This window comes from Rhea americana, unplaced genomic scaffold (genome assembly GCF_003343005.1).
Source record: "Rhea americana isolate MKP2758 unplaced genomic scaffold, rheAme1 scaffold_164, whole genome shotgun sequence".
Classification (NCBI taxonomy): Eukaryota; Metazoa; Chordata; class Aves; order Rheiformes; family Rheidae; genus Rhea; species Rhea americana.
This window is the reverse complement of record NW_028185750.1, coordinates 263,724-281,194: the sequence shown is the minus strand read 5'-3', so window position 1 is coordinate 281,194 and position 17,471 is coordinate 263,724. Positions and strand designations below refer to the sequence as shown.

General features: G+C 40.9%; 1 protein-coding gene across 2 annotated transcripts in view; it reads right to left on the bottom strand.

Moving 5' to 3' along the window:
- The window catches only part of CRB2 (crumbs cell polarity complex component 2), a 79,267-nt gene that overhangs the window by 31,894 nt on the left and 29,902 nt on the right, over positions 1-17,471 (bottom strand). Inside the window, exons 1-2 of one of the 2 annotated variants that reach the window (XM_085300443.1) lie at positions 12,744-12,893; positions 384-1,085 (exon numbers count right to left, since the gene is read on the bottom strand). In XM_085300443.1, coding sequence (XP_085156569.1) covers positions 384-1,085; positions 12,744-12,816 — 775 coding nt within the window. In that variant the 5' untranslated portion in view covers positions 12,817-12,893. Of the gene's footprint in view, positions 1-383; positions 1,086-12,743; positions 12,894-17,471 lie in introns of those variants that run through there. The other variant, XM_085300444.1, reaches the window with a different exon arrangement.

The following is a 17,471-nucleotide window of genomic DNA, read 5'->3' as shown; positions in this document are numbered from 1 at the left end:
AGATCTCTTTTCTTATACATCTCCCTTAATTTCACCCTGAGAGCTAATCACATCTACATTACATCCAGTATTCCAAGCCTCAGGCAGTTCCCACTTTCACTCTTGGATCTGTATCTCTCAACAGCTACATCATCCATGGGAATCAAAGCTCAACTATTGCCYGGAAGCCACAACAGCAAGCCCTATACCATTAGTCACACAGCACTGAACATTCCAGAAATTTGAGTTATGCAGAGGTTTAGTCTCATTGCTGTAAGGCAACAGCTCCTCAGGACAGCTACTAACAATTTTTCTAGACATGTCACCAGCAGGTGCACTGTGGAACTATATGAACAACGAGATGTAACCCAACCACCCGGCTAGTACATGAGCATGAAAGGTACCTGTGTAGCCGGGGACGCACTTGCACAAATAGTGATCCATCTCATTCAGGCAGGTGCCATTGTTTTTACAGGGCCGGGACGCACACTCGTTGATGTCTATTTCACAGTTGTATCCTTGGAACCCAGGCACACAGAAACAGCTATACTCATTCACCCTGTCTCGGCAGATGGCTCCATTCTGGCACGGGCTGGAAGCGCACTCATCAATGTTGTCTTTGCAGTGGGCCCCGGTGAAGCCAGGTTGGCAGATGCAGGTATAGTCCCCAAGACCCTCGACACAGGTCCCGTTATTTAGGCAGGGGTGGCTAGAGCATACAGAGCTTTCTGTTTGGCATCCTTCTCCATTCAGTCCTGTTTGACATTTACAGGTGTATCCATTTACACTATCTACACATTCAAAATGAGGATCTTTACAAGGGTTGCTCTCACACTCATTAATATTAATGTTACAATCAATACCTGTGAAGCCAGGCCTACAGATGCATTCATATTCCAGGAGTCCTGGAGTTCCACGGCAAATCCTATGGGCAGGGCATTCATGGCTAACGCAAGCATCATAGAGGACTTCACAGTTTATGCCTGTGTATGCTACTGGCTGCATGGGGCAGGTGCACTGGTAACCCACTTCTAAATCTGTACAGCTCCCACCATTTTCACATGGGGATGATGAACAGCTGCCACCGTTTTCAGAGCATGAAGTGCCTGTTGAGAAAAGAGACTCTTTGTTAGTCTGAGTTAGTAGCCCTGAACAAGTGAGCTCTTCCACCAATCACTAGGTACATTTCAGACATCACCCATCTAAATTCCACACCAAAAGTGGCTGATCTAGCCATTAATGCAGAAGGATACAAGGAATCGAACATTTATCATAGACAAGACAATATAACAGGCCTTTTTATGACAGCAGTCAGGAATTTTTTTTTTACTAAGACAGGTGACTAGATACCAAGTTTTCAGGAGGTGCTTGCATTTCAGAACTGAATGGTTTGCCTCGTTTCCCATCCATACCTGTCCAGGACTTGTGATCTTTCCTCTCAGCCACAGATTTTGCTTCTGCTTATTCATGCCTGCATCACTTTGAGAGCAGTGAAATGGGTCACCTTAAATCCATTCACAAGAGGGATGAAGTTTGTTAAAATTCTCTGACCCTCTTGCTGGTAGGGCACAACACTTGTGCTTTGAAATCCACAAAGCCAGCCAGTAAGTTTCCAGTTATATTTTAAGGCATTGAGTGCAGCTTTTAATATCCAGTTGCTCCTTCCAGAATTTAGATTTTTTCTGAGCTAGTCCACTAGTGTTCTAAAGATGCTGCCATAAACAGTTCAACCCAAACTCCAAGCTGGGATATTTCACACATGATCCCTGATTACATGGGGCAGCCCAAGGTTTGATAATCACTGGCCAGACACCCTTTCCCTAAGGGATAGATATGCAAATTTACATAGCAGTAGATTTTAAGCAAGGAAGAGCAGAGTCTCAAGAGATTCACAGTGCTGACGGCATTTTAGGTCCAAACTCTTAGTATTTGCAAAGCCAAAACATCAACCTAATATCTACACACCAGTAACCAGTGTAAAGTCCAGATTCCCCTGCATCTGGGAGCACTTATACATGATTGATTTATTCACATCTAGTCACAGTACCATTAACAGCAGTATTTAAAAGGCTCTTTCCTAGTCAAGCAATTCCACCCTCCAGAAATGTGATGGGACACGCCCATAGGACTGTGAATTTAATTCATATAAATGAGATTACATAGGATACATGACCTAGGAGAACAAAAAAGTGTTCAGTTCAGAGATCTGTCAATCACGAAGGGTGGAAGAGTAGGGGGAATCCTCATTTCTTTTCCATCAAATTTACTTTATGAAACAATCTGACTGATCAAAGGAGAGGATAGCCTTGTCTTGATATTAGAAAGATATATACCCTGGATTCAGTGACAAAATTACATGCTTTCAAAAGCAGTAAAATAAAAATAATAAATAGTAAAAAGACAAAGCAAATACAAAGGCAGCAGACATCAGCTTTTCACCTCATTGCAATTTTCTGATATCATAGTTTTTCACCTGCTGTGTTTCCCATTCCAGGATACACAGGAGAGAAACCACAACATACAGATACCACAGACTGATTCATGCATAAGTGCTAACATCCAAACTTGCAGGTAACTGCAAATAATTATACAGCAGATGTTTTGGGAACATCTACAGAAAAAGAAAAAAAAGCCACAAAGCAGGGGTAGAGCCTAAGAAATAGCAAATAGTATCTGAGAAACAGCCACTATTCCTGATGAGATGATCCTGACTTTGCCTAGCACTGCATACCTAGGAGTCACTAGCATTTAACCTTTCCTTTAGATGCCACTGGGTAATCAGCCCTTTGCCCTATTCACTGCCTCTATATATAACTGTGGGCCAGCTAGTGAAAAGTGTTAGTCTTGGAAAACTCCACAACTCCAGATGGAGAGCAGCCAGTTACCCAAATGGCCAGAGGCCTGCAAAGCTCTGACACTACGCACAGCTCACTCCCCTTGGCCCTCACTGCATTACTGCTGGTTGAGGAAAGTGTTTTAATGTGCCATGCTCCTTGCTAGGGATTTGCCAGGAACACACAGCACAGCATCACTTCTCAGCTGACCTTACACATTCTCTCATTCATGCCATCACTATTCCAGTCCATTTTTGGTCATGTTTGCCTTGCTCTGGTGCATCTTCTAAACATCTACTAGTTAATCTGTGTCAGTGRTTTTCTATCAACTTGCTGCCCATCGGCTCCTCAGCCTCTTTGTGCTTCAAGGTGAAGGCATCCGGCTTGAGGGCCTAAAAGGGATTTATAGGAGACTTTGGTTTACAAAAGCCTGCCCCTGCCCTGACCTCCCCCTAATTCCTCTCACCAAAAGACTGCAGTGTTTCTAAGTCTTCTTTTAAGAGGCAGTGCTGATGGGGGGTGGAGGGTGTTCAGGGATTTAGACAGACCTTTCTCTTTCCAGCATCATCTCCATTGCCCACCCCTCCCTCCCTCTCTCATGTGATGCTGGGCAGAGTTGCTGTGCATTGCACTGTCCAGCAATCTCATTATTCTGCCATCAACCCTTTTATTCTCAGATTCCCAGTCAGGCAGAAAACAAGGATGACGGAATCTGCCTGGAATCTCTTTAGCAATTAGTGAGGGGAGCCCAGGAAACTATTCTGCAAAAGAGTTTTACTAGGCAGGAGATATGAGCCTTTGTATATTTAATGAGTAACCAGCCTCAGCCTGCACTTTCCAGAGACCAGGAGCACAGTCTGTGATAAAAGAGAGACCAACTCCACTGCATGTTCAGAATGATTGCTCTGATTTCCAGCAAACTCCATCCACAAAGAAACTCGCATTCCACCACAGTCAACAAGCATTGCTAGTGCAGACAGCCTACAGTCATTTCAAAGGCTACATGCATAATTTTCTGTTCCCATTACAAGTAGACACTTTAAATGCTACTTACCAATAGAGATAAATATCAAATCCCTTCGCTGCTCATTGTCTTTTCCAAATTATTTCACAAGAGATATACCTTTAATATGTTCTCAGTTTTAGTTCATATGTGACTACAATGCACAGTAATCTCTATTATTCATTAATGCTTGCAGATAGCAAAAACATTAAGTGACAAATATATGGCCCCACAGTTGCACACAAAACTTGTAGACACAGAATAGGTTCTAACTAAAGAAAGACAACAAGACAAGAAAACATGAAGCTTCATTAAAAATCCAAAAACCAGCTTAGCTTAGGAAGGTAGTAAAGTAGTAAGTTGACTATGGTTATGAACAACAGCACCATCTGTTAATTATGTTATGTCATATTTTGTGTTGAATAACTAGTTATGTATAGGGATATACAGGGAAAAGTTGAGTTCCTGCATTGTTACACTACTAGTTTTAGCTAATAGTCTGCTGCTAACCAACCATTCTGATTCCATCTATCATAAGCTAAACAAAAAGCATTTGTTCTTGCTTACTGCATTTATCTTCTAACTGTGAATGCTAAAACATTCACAGCCTCAGGCAGAAAAGGCAGCTGGGTGCACTGAAGGCTGAGCCAACTTAAAAGAAACAACCTTCTTCACTCCTTGGTCTTCCTAACTAGTCTCAGCTGTTGGTAAACATGGCAGTGGCCATTAAAAGATCTCTAGTATATCTAGGAATTTAAAATCAAATAGATTATTAATAACAGTTCCTTTCCACTCCACTTCCATCTCTGTCAGAACTTTGCCATTGGAGATGGTTCACAACCAGATGTGTTCCGGGCACAAACCCAGAACCTTCCTGCATCACAAGATAAGCCTTACCTGTGGGCATCTATAACCTCTCCCCTTAGCACACTGATGCTGCTCAAGGAGACAGGTGATTACTAAAGGGAGCAAATTTCTCAAAACAAAGAAACCACTACTCTATTTCTGTCTCTCTTGAAGCCTTAAAAGGCCAGCCCAGCTAAGCAGTTGGCCTCTGACGGACGCTCAGCCAATGCAAGCAAAGAACCTGAAGTAACACAGCACTGCTCAAGGCATGTATGGAGCAGCTAGCAGAAAATTATCTGTGTGCGTTTGCCTACTCAGTACAGGCTACAAGCATATTAGCAACACTGACTCCAAGATTATCTCCCCTGTATGCAACGTGCCCATACTAATGATGAAATAGTTTCCAAGGACAAAACATGCCCTTGTATGAATAAGGTATAATCCCAATATTCATTCAGTGCCATCGTTAACGTTTTGGCTATACAATTCACCACAGACACACACAGACACACTAACACACCACAGAATTCATTACAAATTGATCTCAAAAAGGGGATTTTCAACAGCACAGAACTGAATATAGCATTTCTGACCTCACCAGAGAGTTACGCACAGTCTGCACGAATTCAGTGCAAYACAGGGGTACTAAAGACTGAGGCTATCACTTAGCTTGAGAAAGACCATGTATGACCTTTTTAGCCCTGCTTTTGATATTTTCATCAATCAGTCCTCGGTCTTAGAGTAATTATTCTCAATTTGGTACAAATTATCACATGAATGACAACAGCACACGAATATGCATCAAATGCTAGCAACTATAATGAATAAATTAGCTTTTAGTGCTGGGAAATGTATCAACTACGAAAACATGTCATTCAAACTACACTGTTTTATGAGAACGGCAAAGATTAGGTCAAAGAAGTCACTGAATGACAGGAGTTTATTATTTTTTACAAAAGTAGTTGTTGCTGGATTAACAACAACATCCTGGATTTTACCTCTACATTTTACAAGTGGAATACTAATCGGTAATGTTCAGTAAGTGAAAAAAACAAAAAATATACTGCAGTCATACAGGCCTGCAACCCTGCTCTGAAATGAAACTGGAGAGGACTACAGTTTCTTTGAAGAATACGTTCCAGGCATTTAGGGGCGGATTAGGGGGGACTTCAAAGGCTAACAGAGTCAGATATAAAGCATTCATTGAGCTCTGTCAGGGCAGGTCTGGTTTTACACTTTAAAGGTAGCTGACAAAGGATTTTCCTAAAAGATGGGGTTTATGACCTTTTGTATCACTTTAAGGCAAACAAAGAGCTATGACAAACTCCACTGCCAGGTTCTGTCTTAATAATTGCCTTTAGTAGATATTTTTTACTCAAATACTAAGAATGTTACAGTAGAATTGATTGGAGAATCTTTGGGGTCTTTATGCACGCACTGGGGACTCCTGCACTGGATTATAGTGAGGTAGGGAAGAGGATGATGTAGTCTTTAACACAAAGTCTTCATTTGTCATTGGAATTAAAAGTTGTAATTAAAAATCTCTTCACTTTTGTTTTTCAACAGTAAATCTTTTGTTGCTAGGGATATTGTGATTTCATTAGTTGAATAGTTCCTACAGCATTTTCCAGGCCAGATAGAACATCAGTTTCTAATATTTAACATTCAGACACTTACTGTCCAGGCAAAACAAAGAGAAAAAATGAAGATACATCATATTTTTCACCTTCMTCCTTTCAAAAGTTTTAATAAAATGCAGCATACCTGATAAGTCTCTCRACTCTTTTGAATACGTACGTGTTTAATAGAAAATGCTACCTCTCTTCCTTGGTCTCTCAGACACAAGCCCCACACATTAAATTACACTACTTATAGTAAATTCCAAGTGAACTAGAGAGCACACAGGAGATTTATGCTTTTATTAAATGATCTTATCACAGAGCAGTTGCAGCAGCCAGTTTTCTATCCATACAATAAGAAATCAGAAATGAATGAGAGATGTTCAGCAATCTGAGATTCCACTGGCAGTAGTTCGCTGTCTTTCTCCCACACAGCACAGAGCAGTATCTTACTTCAGTAAGCCAGGAAAAGATGCTGTTGCATTGAGCTGGTGATGAGAGTTGTGGTAACTGGCAAAGACAGGGGAGGAGGAGGAGGAGGTTCTCAAAGAACTGAAGCATGATTTCTGTCTTTTCCTTTAAAAAAGCAACCAAAACCCCTTAACCTTGTTTATTCRCCACTATCTCACATATGTCCTGAAATCTCAATGGTTTGAAAATAAGCAAATCACTTAAGCTCCATTTAAGCAAACAGTAATTACCCCTTAACATGAACTGCGTAGCAGTAACTTCTTTCACAGGTTCTACTCTCCATTCTGATAGTCTGTTAGCACTATTGGCAAGAGAAGGTTTTACTAGAGGCTGCCACGGGGAGTTGCTAAGACAGCACAGGTGACAAGAGGGTTAGGTCATTTTATTATTTCACTGCTTGTGAAGGCCTTATTCACTGGCTTATATTTTTTGCCTTTTGCTTTTCATGAGGTTGGTTTTTCAAAGCCCTGGGAAACTATGACAGATGATGGATGCCCTCAAGCTGAGGATACAGCTGACCTTGTAGAAGATGCTCAGTATAACACCTTCATCAACTCAAGGAACATTTTCATCCTGTCACTCTCTCCTGGGTACAGTCTCTCAGACTATTGCTTATAACCACAGATACAAGTGGAATGGGATGATGCCAGAAAATTATTTCCAAGCCTGGCAAAAACTTAATGTGAGCGTAAAGCAAGCTACTTCAACTTTGTSTATCAGTTTGTCCAACTTACAAAATAGATACAAGTATGCATTCTCATAAGTATCTTGTGAGATTAAAATATTCAAAGCCTTAAATACTTTACATTAGTGGTACTACAGAATTTAAAAGTTAGATATTTTTCACTCCGTATGACAAGGAGTGAGATGATTTCTGCACAGAATCTGCACAGAATATTTTAAGTGTCTAGCAAAAGGAGAGAGTATCAAAGAAAAGAGGGTATTTTGTTTGCTTGTTTCTATACTCACACTGACAACAGGTTCCAGGCTCTGAAAACTTGTCCAATTCTATACCTAGCACTTTTATTGATACTAAACAAATTGCACCACACAAGACTTAATCATATTCCGCTCTATTTCTTAATCATATATTTTCAGAAAAGATGCTTACAAGCATCTATTCATATTTCCAAAATTATGACCCATACATCATGCAGTAAATACCTTTTATGCATGGATCAACCCTGTTGAGTTCCTCAACTTCCACACCATTTTAAATCTTGCTCCATATGATCATCATTGTTCATGAAAGGCACTGCAAACTTGTGGAGAAAAAGGTGCCTCCATTTTTACTGCACCTCCTCTGCTCACTACAGCAATTGAAAAAAAGTCAAGCTACAACCAGGAGGTAAGAGTAAGAGCCTTCCCAGCAGCAACCCCCAACTGCATTGCAACAGCAGTTGAGCTAGAGGAACTCTGAAGTGCCTAAACTGAACGATCAAAATCCCAGCTTGATGCAATTTTTACGAGCAGGACCACAACCTGACTGATCATCCCAGCAGATTTCCTGCTAGAGAAAGATACTGAGGCTGAGRGTAAAAAGGGAACCCTTCCACCCCAAGTATCAGAGTAACACAACTACTAAAGAAATGCTGAATAAAGGAACGGAAAGAGTTGTTTCCATGACAACAGGAAGGCATGTGCTTATATTAGTAAATCCCTGCTGACCTCTGCTGATCTGTCCCTATCCAGGTCAGTGTAAAGGATTAACAAGAGGGTACACACACCATGGCCTGTTCCCAGGGTCCACACAACAGGAAGGAGGACAGGGCAGGCCTGAAAAGGGCTGAAAACACCTTTTATCCTCTCTCTCCCACCCGTGCTAGCTTTAGAAGGATAGCACATCTGCTATGAAAAGCAATGGCAGAACGAAATCAAATCCTTCTGTAGGAAAGTCTCTTCTGTGTGCTTGTCTAGGGAGTGTAACAGGCCTTTGTAGGAACCATTTTATGCATCGTATGGCCCTCTAAGCCCCATGTCCTTCTTGGCATGGATTAAGATACACAGCAGAACGTTGCCATCTACAATACAAACTAAATTTTGTGGGGTTCAGCATAGAGTAAAAGAGTCTAAATGCTTTCTCTCCAGATCATGAGCAGGTCTGCAGCACATCACCAACTCCACCAGCAGTCAGGAGAAGCTCTGCTTCTCTTGCTTTCACCTACCACTCTCCTAACCACCACTAAAATCACTTCCCATCAGCTTTGTTTGAATTTTCTCATCTCATGTACATCATTTAAGATCAAGTATATTCATTTACGCTCCAGACCCTGCCRCCTAGTTAGTTTTCCATAACTTGGACAACTTCCCTATTGGAGGCTTACAGACCTCTTGGCAAACATGGGATATCAGGAACAAGATTTGAGGGAAAAATTACAATGAATGATGTAAAATCTTTCTCTTCATTTTTCCATGACAATTACTTAAACTTTTGTACTCCTGTGCAAATGGAATATAAGGGAGAAATGATACTTCAGTGAAATGGAAAACTCAGACTGAGATACCATCCACTGAATCTAAACGTTATTGTTATCACCCAGGGCTATCAGCTTGTCAGATCTGACAAGCTTTGAGAAGACATGGCACTATGTCAAAAAGAAAAAAATCTCAAAATAATCCAAAAGCAGCACTGGCAACCAGCACCTAGTACCTCTAAGTAAGTACTGAATAAACAGCTCAGCAATATGCTAGGGATCYCAGCAATGTCTCCAGCATCTTTCAGAAGAGTCATTTTTAAAAGAGCCTTGTTATTCTTTGCCTTAATATATCTTGTAAGGTTTTGGTAGATTAAAGATGCAAATCCAGTTTCTTAGTCAACCTCCAGTTTGGAAACTAACTGTAAAACCTCAGTTGAAGTCTCTGCACATAGTTCAGATTGAAGTCTTTCCTGTCTGAAGTTTTAGATGGATATTGGGTTCATCCCCTCAACCTGCTGGCACTGTTTGTGTGCTACTGGAGATCAACAGGTTCTAGGCCACAACACTGGAAAGTTAAGTTACTGCTGTAGCAGACCCTTTTCACGACAGAAATAGGTACACAATCTACCAGTGTAAAATATCTGTAAAGGTAAAAGAACACCAGACTTCCATTAGGACAGATCTAAGATGATGTGCCTCGGTTTCCCCTTGTGAAGTAAGCATAATATTTACCCCCCCCCCAAAGGAGGAGAATGCTGATTCCTGGCTTCATCTCACCCAGCTTTTCCAGTGAATCATTACAACTGTGCCAAACGGTGGGCAGCAGTCTACAGGGCAGAGTGGTGCCAATGTTACAGCTAGAGACATTATCAGCATTAATCAGAAATACCACTTCAGGGAATTAAACTTTCTCTTAACACAGAAAAAATAGCCAGAGACATTTTTTTTCATTATCTGTTCATTGTTTTGACACACATTTGAAGATGTAACTCCTATTATCTTGCTTTTAGGACCTGGAGAAAGACACATGAGCTGTAAATCCATGTTTTATGTTAGTATTGCATATACTGCCACAGTAACTCTTTGATCTTCTGTTCTTATGACAGCCCAGTATTTCCCCTTAATAAACGCTCCTTCAAGGCGACCTTGATGGTTTACACATTCTCTGATCTCTCAGCCATTTCCACAGATCAAACGCTGAAACAGGGGGTTTCCTGCGTATTCAGTTAACCATACTGATTCATAAGCTTTAATTTCTAATTCTTATGTAAATATACTGACAATCAACAAAAACAATGGTAAGACAGTTGAAAAGATTGTATTTCTTTGCTTCCATGCTTTGAAAAGAGTGTAAGATTTAAATTGTGTGAGTGTCAGAGCTAATCTCAAAAGCTTGCATTAGAGCAGACAGCAAACTGCGAGGAGAAAGGTCTGTCTTCACGTGTTCTCTCTCAGAAAGCATCCACAGTATTTTACAAGACAAAGCTATGTGAACTACAGTGCTCACTGCTGGCTAGAGTTGTGGGAACAGAAATGAGTAGATACAATGTTCTGTTCTCCAGAATCTACTTTAGGATTCTGGAGAACAAATAAATTAAGCTGAGAAATATTCTGCCTATTACACAGACAGCAGTAAAACGGCAGTCATATGCAGGTTAAGTACTACTATCACTGCAAAGTTTATCTTAAACAATTGGAGCTCCTGTACTCAGGCTGCAGGACTGTCCAATGGTCAGAGCTTGCAGCAGGCCATCTGGATAATCAGAATTTTCTCAGCAAATTCTACACAAATAACTTTGTCTCTCTGTGYTTCAACGACACTTCGACTCAGTCAATTAGAAATAACAAAAAAAATAGTCATATAACTCACTATGGTAAAAAATGGCATTTCCTTACAGCCTTAAAAATTCTACAGGTGGTACATAAATAACACCATTTCACTGCAGTTAAACTCTGGCAGAATTCTTGCRGCAAAATAGGAGCAGGTGGAAAGACTGTGGAAATTGCAGCTTTTCTTGAACCTTGCTAGCTATACCAAGATCTATCATCTACCCGCACTCTAAAATAAAAAGATGTTCTCAGGAAATTTTTGTTCTGGAAAAGAGCTTTACCAAAGAGTRAAAAGCTATCAGTACAATAGCAAAACAGCCCAAATCCCCAGAAGCATGCCAGCTCCTTCACAGCCACATACTGAGCAATACCCTATATGCAATGGGCCTTCCTTCTGCACAACACAAAGCCACCGTAATTGCTTCACACTTCAAACCAGTAGCTATGGTTACGAGATACAAAAGACAATCCTGCTGCTTCCCTGTGGCCTGAGGAATTCGAGGCACTTGCAGCCAATGAACCAGACAAAGGAGCTAGTACACAGAAAAAAAAAAAAAATCAGGCAAAAAGCAAAACACAGTTCAACTTTCACATTCATGGTGATCAGAGCAAAGTAAATTTAGGGAGGCTTCAGAGGGGAAGGAAAAAAATGTTGGGGAATAAAAAGAAAAGTCCAAAACCTTCTCCAACTCTCAAAAAGACAGAAACATTATCACCCACTGACGTAAGAAAATCCCAAAGGATACCAACACAGAAAAGGCATGCTGAATACATTTTATACATGTTCCCTATATTTGATCTTCACTTYTCATGCTGCCCTACATGAGTGGGAACCAAACAGGACTTACACACTAGCCTGGCAATACTGAGGAGCGGATAAGGAGGCTGGTTCAATCCCAATCATACCTTCCAGTAAAAGGTTGGACATGTTCCTGATATGACCTTATAATCCAAGGATGACTAAAACAGATGTCTAGGCCCAGCAGATCTCCAGACACCCACTCCAGAAGAAACACAGAGATACCTATATTTTAGGGAGCATAAGAAATTGYACCTAGGGTGAAATTTTGCAGCCCTAGAGAGATTCGTGTGAACATGCAGAATACTAGCATACTCAAGTATACTTTGGCTATTAAGTTTCCAATGTTGAAAAAATGCTGCCCTCCCCCCTCAAACAGTATGATAGACTCTTGTTGCCTCATCATTTCCCGCACTTTCAGGAAGGATCTATTTTCTTCAAAATTTCTAAGTGAGACTATTCAATTACTGCCTCCTTCCTCCACATTTTGTACCAGAGATACCTGACAATTAAACATATTAGTATACTCCCCTTGATACCCTCCGCTCTTCCCTAGAGACATTCCTAAACGGATTAGGGTTGAAATAGATCTATGCATTTCTTCTGTACAGGCATAGCTGTGAAATTCAGAATGCTTCACTGGAGAAAACAGTTACTATAATAGCTAAATACTTAATTACATAGAAGTGCACATACTCCTATCTCTTGTGAATAAACACATGTACACATGTGCACAGGGAGAAAGAGAAAGAAATAGAGAGAAAGATATATCTAGAATGAAATGGCTTTTTATCTTCTAGAGAAGACGTTTCCAAGTTCTAAATCTGACTGTGAGAGTGACCTTTTGTTCATTTACCTTTGCAACGCAAGGACAAATCACAGTCTTGATTCAAAGCTACTGCATGTTAGTTGGATAAGAATCAGGCACAGAAGACATAAACTTACCCCGAAGTAAGAGGAAAAGTGGCAGCAGGAGAGCAGCATTGTACAYCCTGGATGTAGTTTTCTTTAATTCCATGACAAGTCTAAGAGTGGCTGTTCTAAAAACCTCAAGGGATAAACAGTAGTTGCAAGCTAGTGAATAGCAGCTCTCCCCACATCACGGACTTTGGAGAATTTTCCTTACTGCTGGCCCTCGCTCCATGCTCTGCCGGTTCAGGACTAGCACTAACAGAGTGGACAGAGTCGCTGTCCACTTTGAAATGCTTTACTCATGCTCCTGGAACAAAGAGAAAATACTGCCTGGATCACATGGATTGAACTGCACAGGGCAAAACAAGCTGGAGCCACAGGTACAACAGCTAAAGCACCAGCATTTTGAGGAAAAGTTAAAGATGGCAATACAGTGAAGAAATGCGAGATTCACAGCACAAGGCAGAAAGGATCCTGTGGGGTTTTGTTTGGTTGGTTGTTGTTGTTTTAACTCCCCCTACCACTTTGTTAAGAAGCTGAACCTTGTACTTCCCCCACAGCTGTGACGGCAGCTCAGAACCTGCCTGACTGACATACTCAGGGTTCAATTCTAGGATGCACGTTTCTGTATTACTTACTATTTACAAACGAAGTCCAGATGATTAATCACAATTTTCTGACAGAGGCTGCTTTGTTCAAAGAGAAAACAAGACAACAGACACAAAAAGTCTACTATTATACCCTAAGAGCAGAGATCTACACCAGTCTGCTGTTCTCATATCATTAAARATACGAACCCACAAAACATACAAAGCCGTAAGATGTACATGAACTACCCTCTTCCCATTAAGAAACAGCTATGGAGATCAGCAGAAGAATCTGTATAACAYGAGCACCAAATCACTCTTACAGTGCATGTGTTTAGAATTTTGGAAGTGGAAAAAATTTCCAATGTCCATGGTTTCACAAGAGTAACTGGAAACAGAGCTTACATTCAACTGCGACCTGCTAAGTACCTGCAAATCCACATCACAATTGGATTAAATCAACCCTAGTAAGAATTAGGTATACTACCTCACCCTTCCACTGACAACTAAAAATAGAAGGCAGCCAAGATGCCATACACATTCCTAATTTAAACATGAATCATGCAAGGGAGAGCAAGGGCTCAAAGCAGATAGAACTACACTGTACAACTACTCCAATGTGTCACTGGTTTCCTTCCTTTCCAAACTCTTTGCAATAATTACGCCAGACTTCAAGAACAAGCAAAACTGGTAAAAATACAGTTCCCATTTGGGGCAAGATATGAACTAAAACACAGGTATTCTGCCATCTAAATAGAGATTTACAATACTAGAAATAGCTATCAGCTATTAGGTGCTAAGTAGCAAGAGGTAAAGAATTCATCAACTAAAGGAGGAGCTCAGATTCATGCAAATCTTCCAAAGTTTTAACCTGCAAATGCAGGATAATACACAACAGAATGGAGACATTTCCAAGCTGGAGTCAGCACTCCATAAATTCTAAAATGAAAGGTAAAGCTGAAACAAGATAAAAATAAAAAGCAAGACCAGGAGTGCAATGGTATGCTACAAGTATTAGAGCAGCACAGGTCTCTTATGGTCTTACATGACATGGCCTGTGCACCGAAGGGTATGTGAAATTACAGCAGTGCTTCAAATAAAGCTATGAGACTTCCAAGTTGCTTTTGCCACTACTGGTATATCTGTCAACTGTGAAATATTTTAACAGCAAAGAAAAAAGGCAAAAACTCCTGAGAATCTGATGAAAGTAAAATGTGTATTTTATATCGTCTCAGCCTCCTTGCAGAATGGACAGAGGTAGACAGGATCCCTAAAGGGACAGGGATACGTACAGCATTGTTTTTACCTTAAGTGTAGAAGGCAGATATGTAGTCGCAGCAAGAGTATTTTCACCACTAAAATACCCACAATTCAGGAACAAATGGTTCATCTCACTATACTGCCTTGAAATGCTCCAAAGATGATACATCATGTGTTATTAACCTTATCTAGACCACCCTGCCCCCACCTTCATCTCTGGTGACTTCCGTCTGTTTTCTCAAGATCAGCCTCAGTATTAGTTTCTTGCCAGTTATCACAGCCATCTGGAACTCATTTCTCTCTTTAAAAGAGAGAAACACCATTTTGCTGTCAGGAGACTTAACCAAGCTCCGACATGCACAGAATCTTTTTGCTCAGGCATGTTTTGCCTCACCTGTGTGAATTACTCTGGAAACAACTCACCTTTTCCATATCGAAGCAAACAAACACGAATTCATCTTTCATTTAACACTGCAAGAAACCACCACTCTTTCTCCACTGAAATACAATCAGTTCTGCAACTCAAATGCAGCAATACTTCAAAACACTCAGGAAATAAAACTATCCACATTACTATATCCAGTGATCACTGTGAGGTGAATGTACAGTTGCCTTCATTACTCCATGCAGTAACAGGGTTCTTTACATGAGAAGGCCAGACTTCTGCCTTTCTCTATGCAGTGCAGCTTTATACAATATCCAGCTAGTGGCCTGGCAGGTCAGGACACCAGGAGAACTTTGCTTATACCCATCAGGGGGGTCAAATGATATAGATAAGGGACAGTGTGCCACAGCTCTATTTCCCAAACACATGTAAATCAAAATCTCTTGGATTTCTGGGAATTCAAGTGCTCAGATCATGGATTTGAACACTAGCATAAGCAGATAATATCCCATCACCTCAAAACATACATACATGCATAACTGCAATTTGTTGGAGATTTTCACATGTCCCAGAAGGTGAAAAAAACCAACAGAGGTCTTATCCAAACATATCTAGTGCTATCTTCCTATCTTTCTCTATCTGTGTGGCAGAGGCTTCTGAAGGAGTCATTAGCCTTCTGCTCTTCGCCAGAGTCTAGAATCCCTGGGGACAGCTGCACTTCCTATACCCTAGCGTGGGCATCTTCAACAGTTGCCTTCCTTTCTGCACGGCTCACACATCCAAGACTTCCTCAGACCCCAATCGGTCTGCCCTACAATGTGGAAGGGCACCGATATGGATGGTCCCAAATGTGCTGACTCCATTTCCACAAAGGCTGGGCAAACATTAAGGTTGAGCCCACTCTATTGTCCTAAAAAGTCTGAAAAAGCAAAAGGAGAAGGTAGCAAAGAGCCGGCAGATCCTGTTGTGCCATAAGTGGAAAGATATTGCTAAAGAAAGCTGAGAGCTTTATATCTGAGGGTAACCGCAGGATAAATCCTTGCTGGACTATTTCTGCATTAACCTAAGAGAACATGGCCCACACACTTTCCACTCCAGCATAATCAAACACACCAGCAGGCTGCAAACATTTCAGTTCTTTGATAATTCCAAAAGAGTGTTACAGAAGCCATCTCAGAAAAGGCTACATGGAAAAGGAAAACATCTCTATAGCAGTTACTTCCAAGCTGGTGGTTCCTCCTAGCTCAAATTCAAAACCTGTTGTGACAAATGCATGAAATGCTACCACTGAAAATGTTACAGCATTCCTGCATGTATAATATTACTAACAAACTGGCTGTGCAAGCAAGAGTTCAGCTGGCAACCATYAACATTAACTTGACGTAAAAATCAAATGAAGGCCCATGTATAAGACTCAGTCAYTAGCACAAGATGCTACTGCTTAAGACATTCAGTCCTGAATGTCCTGAGAGACATCAAGAACATTTCTCCCTGCAGCTTTTCAATTGTTCAGCCTCTATAAAACTGTTTTGCTCTTTTGAGTCTAGGTGGTATGTAACTGAGACATTTTGTACTTAATTCCTCTGTCAGGGCAGGAGGTGCCACAAGGCCAGACAGCACAGCAGTAGCAGGACTTGGCTTACCATCCTGACATTTGCAGCATTCAGTTTCTTGCACTGACAAAAAAGCCACAGTGCTCTAACTGCAATTTATCCATCATCAATCATTAGATAATAAAGAAGAAGCCTCCAACATGAAAGTAAGAGAACACCAGCAATGACTTGCCAGTTAGACACCTCTAGTCAGTGTATCCTTCCATATGCAGGGCAAGAGAAGGAATCTTTATGCAGAGAGTTTTGGTGCTGAGATACAATGATGCCTAGACTAAAAAGGATTTTGAGCAAGAGAGTCATTAAATCTTTTGTGGTTTTCATTCAAATGGAGGCTGTAAGTTCTGCAGACGGTGAGGACTTCATTCTAACAGAGATATTAAATATTCAGCTACAGTCACCTGCAGAGTGACTTCCTTGTTCCCACCTGCTAATTTTCTACTGCACTTACTCCATTTCCTTCAGCAAGGGGAATTTACGAGAAAGGTCCTAAATTGCATGAGACCTAAGTGGGAGCATCTCCACTTTCTTACGTGTGAAGATTTGTTACACCAATTCCATTTTATGAAAACTGAACATGTTCTTCAAGTAGACTCAATAGCCACAAGTTACCATTAAAAGCTTTACCTAGAAAATAGTAGTACACAGCTCTCAGCCAAAAGCTTCCAGAGAGAGAGGTGAAACTCATATGCCTGSCTGTGCTGCTGTCAGGCCACACATGTTGCGATTTCTCAGGTGTGAAGTAGTTTAGGAAAAATGTTCCTCCTGAAAAAGGGTTAATTTGTTCTCTAAGACAGCTCTTAGCACACACAAAAGGTCTGCTGAGACTTAAGGCTCATTTAGTGTCACTCCAAGCCCAAGCTAATGAAGCCGACATAGGTCAAGACATCTGCCTTCATTAYAGTAATCAAAATACCTT